At 38.8% G+C, this 12,692-nt stretch overlaps 1 protein-coding gene across 1 annotated transcript in view; it reads right to left on the bottom strand.

The window, feature by feature from the left end:
• Positions 1-8,314: 8,314 nt before the first annotated feature.
• The window catches only part of htr2aa (5-hydroxytryptamine (serotonin) receptor 2A, genome duplicate a), a 94,405-nt gene continuing 90,027 nt past the window's right edge, over positions 8,315-12,692 (bottom strand). Inside the window, exons 3-4 of the mRNA XM_062432219.1 lie at positions 9,264-10,066; positions 8,315-8,467 (exon numbers count right to left, since the gene is read on the bottom strand). Coding sequence (XP_062288203.1) covers positions 8,315-8,467; positions 9,264-10,066 — 956 coding nt within the window. The remainder of the gene's footprint in view (positions 8,468-9,263; positions 10,067-12,692) is intronic.

Genomic DNA, 12,692 nt, shown 5'->3' with positions numbered 1-12,692 from the left:
AATCTCCATAGCAACAGTGGCTGTGGATCATAGATGGGCAAAACTGAAGAAAAAAAGACTTAGAAATGAAGGAGAAATCATTAAATCTCACAGCCATAACATTAACCTATCATATTGTTGGATTATCAAGGACAATTGTGTTGAAAAAGATATTACTAAAAGAAAACATTAAATGGGAAGTGACAGTGAGGAAAATGTTTCCAGGCAGCATGTCCTCTGGTCTGAGTCACAGTGTCATATAGCACTGTGGTCCAGTTAATACTGGACTGAATAGACAGTGGGAGCAGTTGCTCTGGGCGTCTAACATGGATGGGTTTACATTAGAGTTAGTTGAATGCCTGGTGTGTCTCATGCTAAAGGGCACTTTGTACATTGGTATGAGAAGCTGAGGGGCATGACAAAGCTTTAGTATTTGAAGACCTGGGAATGAGAACAGGTTGGACTGAGCCAACTCAAAGGTTGATCAAAAACTGCGTGATTTTTCTATTACTTGTTTTTGTCGATGGCTAAAAATGGTACAATTATAATTGATATAGGCTGCTTAAATATAATCACCTGATTGTGGGGACTGTATGATGATACGTTTATTTTTAATAGGACAAAAAGTGGGGTAGAAAAACCCTGACTTCACTCCCCCTAATCGAATAATGGGGATGCATCTGCGTCACTTTCTCCATTGCTCAGGCACCTGTGCCTAAGCTGTCTCCAGGTGACCAGGAAGCTCTCGCTGTGTGCCTTTCCCCCACCTAGCATCCCTCAGATTATATTCCAGGGTGGTCAATCAGGCAGCAGATCTCCTGTCCGAGTCAGCAGAAATAATGCATTGCTAGATGTGCTTTTTTCCATAAGGGCTCAGATGCTCTGTCTCCAGACTGAGAAGGCTGGGGTTATATGTGTCCTCTCCACTGCACCCAGGATATCTTGACCTCCACTGCTTCAATTTTGACAGTGCTATTACTTTATGGGAGATGAATGTTACAAACTGGGTACCACTTTAAACTTTCTCTAGATATGTTCAATGAGCAAAGTGTTGTGTGTTTGCACTGAGCTGTCTAAATTCTCCAACCTAAATAAAAGAGGAGAAATGGGGGTTATAATATATAGGTTATAATATTATATATTATATATATATTATAATATAGGTATTACAGTAACCATGTAAATACAGTCTTTATCTACAGATGTCCTGTCTTAGCATGGTTTCCCTCAGCAACACAGTTTATGTTGTGGATGTAAATGCAGTGAGTGTTGGGAAGCCAGTTACAGGTATATATCAATCAATCAATTATTCAATCAAACTTTATTTATATAGCACCTTTCATACAGGCTGGTGTAGTTCAAAGCGCTAAGACAGAACAAGTGACAACATTAAGAAAAGGAATAAAAAAACTAAAAAACACTTAAATGACAAAAAGTGAGGCCAATGCACGCAAGAGAAAATAAGAATGATAAAAATGTTGAGAACATTTCAATAAAATAAGTAAAAAAATAATTAAATAAATAAAATGATTAAATGAATAAATGGAGTAAGAGAGAAGAAAGAAAGGGTTTATTAAAACTAGGTTAAAATAGATGAAGAAGACAAAATAAAAGATTAAGCTTAATAAAAACTGGATTAAAAAGACAAAAGAAAAAGTAAGAATGAGATGAAGTTTAATAAAAGCTAATAAAATACTGCATCAAAACACAACAAGCTCTATGTATAAAACAAAATGTATAAAACACAAATTTAGCTACATAATAACTTTCATTATTGTTGTGCAATGAAATTCAAATGTGAGTAAACAGCGTTGGACTAGTTTTGGCGTAGTGTGGCGATATATAGACAGTGTGTGTGGTATAAGGTTAGTATTACCTCAGCTCAGCTAGTAAAGCTACATTACAGTTACATCACTCTAAACCTGTCAAAACATTCAGGTTACCTCACAACAACCCTGTCAAATAGAAGACTCACAAGTCAGTCTCACAACGTTTCCCTCATCCCAGGTTTTGAAACTGGGTGAAAAGAATTAGAGTTTAAAAACAAAAACCTGCATTGCAGAACCAGTCCAAAGTGTTTAGGATGTTCCTTCATATTGGAGCTGTCACAGCCCCGCCTGAGTTTCTATGTCTGTATTGTCTCCTCCCCTGTTTGTCTGTGTTCCATTGGCAGAGGCAGGGCTCAGTGGTGGAGGTTTGGCACACCTGAAATCAATCTCTCAATCAACAGCTGCAGCATAAAGACCTGGTTCACCCTTTCATCCCCTGCCAGATAGTTCCGCTACTCATGTGTTAACGCTGGGCCGAGTCTCTAGTGTGTTCTTGTGTCTTTTGCTTTGTGAAGATTATTGTTGTTGTAACCGCTCTCTCCTGTTCCTTCCTAAGTTTTTGCCTTCCCCACCTGCTGGTGCCCTGCCTCTGTCCCCTAGATCCCTCTCCCTGTGCACTGCCTTCCCATCGTGGACCTTCCCTCACCAACCTTCCCTGGAACCCTACCCCAGACCCAGCCACTGCCCCCTCACTACCCCCACTCTGCCTGTTATTAAAACCGTGTTTTTTGAGTTACCTCCTGTGTGTTTGCTCGTCTCTGGTCTGCTCTGGGGTCCTATTATTTCTGGTCGTGACAGGCGCGGTGATATGCAGTTCATTATGAAGGAGAATGGGGGGGGGGGGGGCAGGGTATCATGCTGTGTCCTTGACTAAATATAAGGTGTGTAGTTTGTTAATGGCCGTTCTCTCTGCCGTTCAACAAGCAACTGTGGTGCATTTGGAAATCCCCAGACTTTGGGAGGCAGAGCTCTGAAAGTCAGAAGGTTACAGTACATCACATCAACCATGGTGAGTACGTGTGTGTTTATTCTGGAGTGGAATAAAAATAGTGTCAGGGTAGGCTGTCCAAATTAGGATTGGGAACATGTACATGAATTTATAATCATTTATTTAAAAAGTGTGCAAAAACTACATTAAACTAAAGGAAATGATTAAAATGTTGATGATATGCATTTTGTTAACATTCTCATATAATAATGATCATTTTAGATTCACTTTAAAAGTATCTGGGACCATCACCTGCCTAATAGTAAAATCAGATCCAGGTTGTTGTCCTCTTCATGTTCAGTAAAGTTCCATCTGGACCTGACTTCATAAACCTTCAAATACTTTTGCTTTGCAACGTATCTATGTATGTTATGTTTTTTATTTCTTATACAAAAACATTTAATATAGTTTTTAATTGGTTGAGAGTAGATATTCAAGAGGGACATGTTCTCACAAAGATCTCACCATAATCTGAACCATAACCATGATCTCTCTGTATCTCTGTCTCCAGTCTCCAGGGTTTTGCACAATCATCCATCATTGATGTTGTAGCTTGGTGACACTGGAACAATATGTCAAATGAAAAGCAAGCACTGTGAATAGTCAAATAAGAACCATACACTATAATGGTGACCTCATCACCTCGATGACCCTGAACATGGTGACAGCAATAATGAAATCATTATCTTCATCATCATTTTTTACTAAACAGGATATTATTAATCTGTAGTTACATTTGGTTTGTTGTGATATTGTGAACATTTATTTATCCATATACATTTGTTTCATCCACTGCAGACTTTGAATAAATAAAACTCTGACACACTTGAAAAACACTCTTCCAGTTTTTCTTTTTTACTTTGAATTGAAAACAAGGAGCAGAAAACTCTTCCATTACAGTCCAAAACAGACACTAGTTTAAAAAATACACCTGCAAACCAGAGTTACATTGTGGAGTCAAAGTTACATCAGAGGTCCTCACATCACTGCAATAGCAACGGAACTAAACACAATGCAGCGACATCATCTGTGTGGGTCCAGATCCGTTTAAAAGAACCCGACCAGGCCTGTTAGCTAACACAACAAAGGCAAACAAGACCAGTCATGACTTTACTTACACAGATACAAAGGAGGCTGATTTTGAAGCCTTTGCCATAAAAGGCTAATTCATTTTCATTTGTACATCCAGGGTTAGCCTAGCTTTGCATAAAGACTTGAAAAGGCTGGCCTGGTTCTGTACAACAGTAATACAATCTGCCTACCTGCACTTCTATACTTCAAGAATTACTGCTTTATATCGTGTTTCATTTGTACATAAATTGAAGACTAAATAATGACAAATTTGGTTTTACGTGTGATTCTTTAAAGATACAGTACTGTATGTTAATCAGTGAACTTTTCCCTGTTTTCAGTCTTTATGCTAAGCTTAACTTACCAGCTGCTAGCTGTAACCTCTAATGTAACAGACAGATTAAATAAGAAGTTACAGTTCTATCCATCTTCTCATCTATGGGGCTAGAACAGTGACAGTTTCTTTTTGGCACTGAAAATAAAATGTGGCATTGAAACATTGGTAGAGGTGTTATTTGGTTCAACTGACCACATACTGGGAATCTAAATGGTTACATTCTCACCTGAAAAAAGAATACAGTTTAAAGTATTATTAAAGTGACAAATTAAAAGTCGTACAGCTAAAAAAAGTCTGGCTCAAAATCTCCACCGTAATGCTATTGGCCTTGGACGTCCATTTTTGTTTGGACCACAAGGCATATTGGGTAATGCAGGCACATCAAGGCTCTCCTCTATATCAAAACGATGACGAAAAGTTGAAACTGAAAAACAGAACGTTGAAATTGGAAAGCAGCGAGGGTGAAAAAAGACATGACGAAAAATCTGAAGTCTCAACTTTTTTCCAATACAGGTGTTTAATGCTAATCTTTCCTTTTTCAATTCAGGTTCTGTTTTCAATGCCAAATTCTATTCTCAACACCAACATATAACTGTTAACTGCTCTGGCCCTATACTCAATTCAAATTCTGCAAGAAAGCTAATAAGTGTATCTCAAAATGTCACATTTTTTCCATCATGAAAAATTTGATTGAAGTGTTGTCATTTCTATACATTGACATAAAACAACCTGTAAAGCTATGTCCAGCTGATCCACATCCACATTTTTATGGCTCTGGCAGTGACATCCCTGTTCTTAATCCTGCTTCCAAAGCTCTGATTGGCTCACTGTCACTGTGCACAATCCCCATCTGAATTGCAGAAAAAAGGCTACAATTTTACATAGATTGTTTTTCTATGTAAAAACAGTAAATGAAAGTGATATGTGTTGCATGTACCAGACAGACAGGGTGTAAACAAATCTCATTTTTACCAAACATATTAGAAGAGAAAGGCAAATGTTAAAATGAATTACCGCCCTCTCTGTTGTAAACATCCAGTAGATCATATCTAATAATAATCTAATTGGCCACTTTAAACTACTGCACTGTACAGTTGTGCACAAACACAGATTTTTCTATGTAATTGGATACTTTAACCAACATTTTTGGCATATTTCAGTCTCACTCATGTCTACTAAACTGGGGGTTTGTCGTCGCTTTTACAGATCTGTTTAAAACTCAGTTTTACATCTGTAACATTTCTACAGCTGTCCAGACACAAACCATTGTGGCAGGTCGATGAAAATGCACCAGTGAAGACTAGCAAATACCTGCTGAGCTAATATTTCTTGTTTCTGAGCTGTCTCATCATTCTGTTGCACGAGTCCTTTCCTGAGTCACATGTGGCCAACATCTCCTAACCTGCTGTGATAATAGTGCCAATAAACAACCTGCTTGCTGAGTACAAAAAAACAAAAAAACACCTAATTTTATTTCTGAACAGAATCTTACAGTCACTCTGTGCAGCATTGAGTGCAATGAGCATCATCTCTTTCTTAACTTTTAATATACCCTGAGCTAACCTTAGGCTTCTCATTATTCTCCAAAATGAAACAGCCACTACTTCAAAAAAGGGACACTGATATGATTTGTAGTAAAACACATTTAACCAGCTGCAGTATTTTTTAGAAAGATTATTGGCTTGTAAAAGTCTAAACTCTTCACAAGCTGGATCTCTTAAATCGACATGGAGCTTCTTTTAAGTGAACTCTTTAATCAAAGCTGCAATAAACCACCAACATTCAGGGGAAATGTCAACGGACAGCTTTATTAAAAATGAAAACTTTTACCACCTTTACTTGTTTTAGCTTTTGGTTTTAAATGATTTTCTTTACATAGTAGTTTTTACACAATCATTGGATGTATTAATAGATCTGGATTCAATGTTTCAGAGTTGGCCAAGATGTCAGTTTGTCTAAGTGACCAGCTGCAGCACTGTAACATATCCCCTGCAGACTGCTGTTATTAAAGAGATACCTATATAACTGTTGACATGACACCTTAAACTGCAAATAAGGTCAGTTATTACTTTTCATATTTTGACATTTTAAACTGCCATGATTTATTATTTGTAGAATTTTTCTTTCTCTGCAAAGCTAGTGTTGATTTATGCAACCATCATACACCTTAATAATGCACAGTGGTTTGTATTACTATGAGGAAGCATTTTATTTAGTTAACCAGCAAAATGACTCCTCTCACATCACAGGTAGGTGCACTTAGCAGTTCAGCAGCCAAGATGCCACCTAAACGCTCTAAAGTGTATCTACACTACACGCTGAGACCTAAGTGTGGAATGGGTATCTAATGAAGCACTCAGTTGGTATCAGTATCACTTTAAGGGTACTAGGATTGGTACTGATATCATAACTTTTTAAATGATAACCAGCCCTAGTAATGTCTGCTTTGTAGCAAGCTCTACAAAGTGAAGGACAGAAAAAGAAAAAGAAAACCAGAAGAAGAAGTACCTGTCTTTGTGTAAATGCTGGGTCAGCAACTTCTGTTGGAATGAATAGGCGCTCTCCTGAAACACTGGATCCATTTTTAAAGATATTTTCAGACTGAATGCTGAGCTAATTTCAACCCTGTCTATAGGTACCATGAGTTACAATGATTGTATGAATGGGTTCACATTTTATCTGTATCATGCATATTCCAATGATGTACAGTTGGTTCAGTAACATGCATAAAACAAACAAAAAACAACAAAAACACAGCAATGTGTCAACAAAGGCAGGGTAGAAGAAGAATACTAGCAAATAAACATGGATGTAAACCAGGGGTGTCAAACATACGGCCCGCAGGCCAGAACCTGCCCACCAAGGGATTCAATCCGGCCCACGGCATAAGTTTGAAAAGTATGAAAATTTCAGAAAAGTAATTCCAATTTATCTGCTGCTTCAGGGTTTTTTTCCACCCTGACCAGAATACAATAAATACATATTGTGGTCATATTTAAAACATTCATATATTGAAAATTGTGCAAAATGTTGTCAATCAACAGCTTCTGGGCAAAATAATCTGTAAAAACATAATGTTGAAATTGCACTAAACTTTCCTAAGACATCTCAGGCTGTTCATCTGTTTTGTGAATATATGGTTTATTACAGTAAAGTTATATTATATATAATATGATATACTGTATATTATATATATGTATAGGTAATTATGCTGTGGTTTTACTGGTCCAGCCCACCTGAGCTCAAATTGGCCTGTATGTGGCCCTTGACCTAAAATTAGTTTAACACCCCTGATGTAAACAATGTACACTGTAAAATAGAAAATTACTTTTGCAAATGTTTCATAAGGAGGAAAACAAACTTGATATGCTTGTTAGACCTCAGTGTGTTTTGGTGAGTAACACTGAATGCTATCTATTTTTTTTTTTTTTTTTTTTTTTTTTTTTTTTTTACAAGAAAACTCCACAAGGCACCTTTAAATCATACAGAACATTATACACAGTCTGTGTTTATTCACCATAAACAGCCAGTAAACAAACAGTACAAACTTCAATAGCCAACCAGCCTGAGTGAGCTGAGTGAGATGAAACGTTCTCTACTCCACCTAGGGCGAATTTGTATAATATGCTCAAGTTTTTCCTTTGACTGTGTTTGCCTCTGGACAGCATTTAAAATTCACTCAGCATTCAGTCAGAATCGAGTTGATTTTTGAACCAAATCAAAGTCTTGCATCTACATCTGTGGTCTGAACACACCTTGATAACACATCATGAGCCCAACCTCATGCATTAATCCATGTTCCGTCCTTCACAACAAGAACACAATAAGAAGGTGACTTTTACAATGGATACAGCTGCAGTTAAATCCTCTTCATTTGCTCAATTCATTTTACATCCTCACATCATTATATTAAGAATTTCTCTCTTTCTTGTTAATAAAACTTTTCAACCTCAACAATCAAAAACATTTATTCACACAAATCTGCACAAAATACAAATCTAGCTTTATGTACGTTCTCTCTGTAACATCATCTGCTTTCTTACATAACATTAATGTTCAACAGAAAACATAAAAAGCTGCAGGAGATTTTTGTTTCTCTTTTTGGCATCTTTATCGGACCTTTGCAAGTGTCTGGAGTACGGCTGTGGCAGGCTCATCCAGGCTGTCCCTCCCCAACACTAGCATCTGGTAAGGTGGCAGGAAATCCAGTTTAATCCCTGCTGATCCAACCAAAAGGTATGATGGGAGGTAGAGGCCACCTGGCTGATGCAGAGGAGCTGAAATAAAGGGATAGCTGAGGTCACTGAACCTGAGCTGGAAAATGTAATATTGTGAAGGATCTGCAATTTAGTTTTACCCCTTTGTCCAAAGAGTTAGTAACAAAATGGGTAAGTAAGTCATTTTTTGTCATGGCAACATGGCCAAGAATGTCTGACATCAATTATATGGACAGTCCTTCTTTTTCATCGGTCTCATTTGACTCTTTAAATATGGATTGTTTAGTGAAAAATAAAATTATGTTTTCCAAAACTAATTTTATTCCTGGCAGTGTGTACAAGGCTCTGGAACAGCACTGAGACCAATAAAAACTAAGACTTTAGTCAGTTTAGTCCATCAGACGAGCACTGGTTGACAGTTTGGGATAGAGGTTGGTTTTGTTTTAAGCAGGAACTCAAAAACCTCATTCAACTGATTCAGACCCTCTGATGAGGCAGGGATAAGATGCTGAATGAATCCAAGGAGAGACATTTAGGAAATCCCTCTCCAGTTGCTCTGTAAATGCACTGAAATCTATAAGTTTATACATGATACTGTATTTTCTTGATGGGTTGCAGCACTCGTGACTGTATTTCTAAAATCCTGACTGGGAGGCACTTTGTCTTTGGCACTTTGACTCTGAACCCTTCTCTCCCGTCTATGACGTGACAACAGAGGTTAAAAGTGTATCATCCATGACACAGAGCCGACTTTGAAGCAGGGTTTTATTTCAGTAATAGAGGAGCTCAGTCAGCCACACTCACACACAACTCTCGTCTTTGTCTCTACACTTGTGTGTTACTTGATCGGGTAAAGATAATTCCTTAACTTTGCCACTAGCATGTGCTACTCCATTTCGTAACTTCACAATTTCGCCCAGGGGCAGCTGGGTGGAGCTGTAAGCTAGTGGCGGGATGGTGTTCACCAGGATGAGCTGAAGAGGCTTTTTCTCCGGCCGGTACTGGCAGCGAACATAGCGAAGGAATGCTGCACGGTATGTTTTATTAAACAACGTGTAGACCAGCGGGTTGACTGCAGAGGACAGGTATCCCACCCAGACAAAAATATTAAGAAGGCCTCCCATGAGTCCTGCGTCACACACTGCCGAGTCACACACCACCACCAGCACATTGGTGATGAAAAAGGGGCACCACATGACCACAAAGAGAAAAAACACCACCCCCAGGACCTTAGATGCCTTCTGCTCGTTGCTGATTGACTGCATGGTGCGGCGGCCAAACAGCGAGCCAGAGACACTCCCGCGTGAGCCTGCAATGCCGCTGCTACTCCCTCTACCACCAGCCTCACGGCTTATTGAGCGCCTGAAGAGTTTCTCAGAGGAGATTGAGGTTTGTGGTAAGAAGCTCAATGTGAACGTTGTGCTCCACTTGGGCCGTGGAACCAGCTGGTCCAAGCAGAGGGTGGCTTCATTCTGCAGGGCCTTAATGGTCAAGAAGTAGGTGACGACCATGATAGTGAGAGGGATGAAGAAGGCTACGAAGGAGCCGACCAGCACAAAGTTGTTATCTGTCAGCAGGCAGCTGTCATCTTTGAAGACCTTGGAGTGGTCTCTGAGTCCCAGCACAGGAATCGGCATCGAGATCCCTGCAGAGAAGAAAGAAACATACAAACAGCAGGGATGTGAGGAGACATTTATGGTGTACTCACACTAGGCCTAGTTGCTTTGTACATTGCATATAATGATCCAGGCCTGAGCACGCCTACGTCATCACAGTTCGATTTTTTTGTGTTGAAGAAAGCGCTCTGGGAGAGAACAATGGAGTTCATTTTACTTTGTGGCTTGTTTGGAATGGTTTTTGGGCGCAGTGACACACGGCCCTCACACATGCCTTATAGAGCCTTATCAATTATTCAACGCAGTAATTTCTTGGGGCAGTCGCATCATTGACATCGCAGTTAGCCATCACACACTCTGCACGAGTCCAACTGAACCTTGCCTGGGCCCACCTCTACAAGCAGGCCCTGGCAGCGTACCGTGCTTGGGTACACGGTACAGAGCGATCACACTAGTCAAATGAACTGGACTTTAGGGGTCAAACGTGCTGGAATGTCTCAGTTACAGCAGCATGTGCAATAATAACATAAGCATAATATAATCAAGCAACACAACAAAAATAAAAATTAGAGTAGAAATAATTATAGAATTAAATAAGATTAAAACTAGAAAATACTCTTGAAAGCTGGTTAGCAGTGCAAATGTCCAATTAGTGGTGACTGTCTGACTGTGCTGGTGGGTGGGTGAAGGACTGTGTGTGTGTGTGTGTGTGTGTGTGGAGGAGGATGAGTTATACAGTCTGATGGCAGTGGGTAAGAAGGACCTCCTGTGTTGCTTTGTGGTGCACTCAGGTAGGATAAGGCTTTTGCTGAATGTGCTCCTCTGTCTGGTCTGGTGTTATGAAATGGGTGGGTGGTGTTATCTATAGTGGCCAGTAGTTTACGTTTTTATGACTGCATTTGTACACATTTGAATGTCTGATGTTTGTCTGGTGACACAGACTTAAATTAAATTTTGTGTGACTGAAAAGAGCACTCATTAAGATGGATCCATGGAAGAATTGCTGCACTTGAGGCGGTTAATGGATCAGCCTGGATATAGATAAGATTGGAAAAACAAACTGAACTTAGGTTCTGAGAGCTAAAAAGTATTTTTTAATAGCCTTATTGTGATAGCTGAGGTGTAATTAGTCCTAGACCAACAAAATGATATTGTTCTTACAATCATTTCATTCTTCATTTGCTGAAAAATGCTTTTTATCAACATAAAATCTACTGATGTTCAAAATCTTGGTGTGAATATTTATCCCAATGCTTGCTCATGTGGGAATGTTGGGACTTTTTAAATTAAAGAGTACGGTCTAGACCTGCTCTATGTGTAAAGTGCCTTGACTTTTGTTGTGATTTGGTGCTATATAAATAAAGATTGATTGATTGATTGATTGATTGATCCCAGCAGCTAACAACATTCAGGGCAGGTACAGCATGTCAAAAATATCTCCAGACAGGTACTGATATTTGAAACTACCTGCACACAATTAAACAGGTCAAATTTTTCGTTAAGTCTGGGCCTAAAACTCTGTTTTTTAATTATTCTATCTGTCTATTTGTCACATTTGCAATTTTGAGTCCATCTCTTAGTTGGTTGTTAATTAAATATCTTTGGATGTTGGACTGTTTGTCAGATGAAACAAGATATTTGAGATGTCACCATGGGCTCAGCCAAGTTGTGAGCAGCATTTCTAATAGATATATTATAAACTAATGAATCAGTTATAATAAAAAAAAAATCAACTGAAGCCCTACAACTTCACAAAGAGCAGCCTACACCGTGTTCCTTGCATTCATCAGGTGTTGGGCCGTGTCAATGAGTAAAAAGTAACATGAAACGTGGCTGCATGACATTTGCAACAGGTTAATACTTGAATAATTTCACCCAGACCATCTGTTAGTACTGTTAAATAGCAGTGATGCTCATAACTGCTGATAGCTACTGTCATGTCTCATTGCTCTTATTTATATATTCATTTATACTTTAGAACACATATTTGAAAGTTTTTATGCATAAAAACTTTGTATGAATTGTAAATCGTAAAACTGGTATGAATGTGTAGGTGGTCATGGGTATGGATGAGATGTGTTTGGGTTTGTGCGTGTGTGTACTAGTGTTATGTGTGTACAGTTGCAATCAGAAATATTCAACCCCCTCACCTCAAAAGACATTTTAGTGACATGTATGAAGGAAAATGACAATAAGTGACAAAAAACCTCATTAAACAACAGAAAATATTTATTGATATATTTTGAGTTATTTGGAGAACACAAGTTGACTCAACTTTGAAGTTCAAATGAAAAATGTAACTCATTTAACAAATGTGCATGTGCAGTATTATTCAACCCCCAGCTTCAGTACTTTGTGGAGCATCCTTTTGCTTTTATAACTTCTAACAAACGTTTTCGGTAGGTGCTGACAAGCTTCTTACACCTCTCGATCGGAATCTTTGCCCATTCTTCATGAGCAGAAGCCTCCAGCTCAGTGATGTTTGATGCTTCCGTGCTGCAACTGCCTTCTTTAAATCCCACCAAAGATTTTCAATCAGATTTAAATCTGGTGACTGAGAAGGCCACTCCAGGACATTCCAGGAGCTCTGGTTGACTTGGAGGTGTGCTTGGGATCATTGTCCTGCTGGAAAGTCCAATGATCACCAAGGTTCAA

This window comes from Scomber scombrus, chromosome 13, assembly GCF_963691925.1.
Source record: "Scomber scombrus chromosome 13, fScoSco1.1, whole genome shotgun sequence".
NCBI lineage: Eukaryota > Metazoa > Chordata > Actinopteri > Scombriformes > Scombridae > Scomber > Scomber scombrus.
Note: the sequence above shows the minus strand (reverse complement) of the source record. Positions and strands in the feature narration are given on the sequence as shown.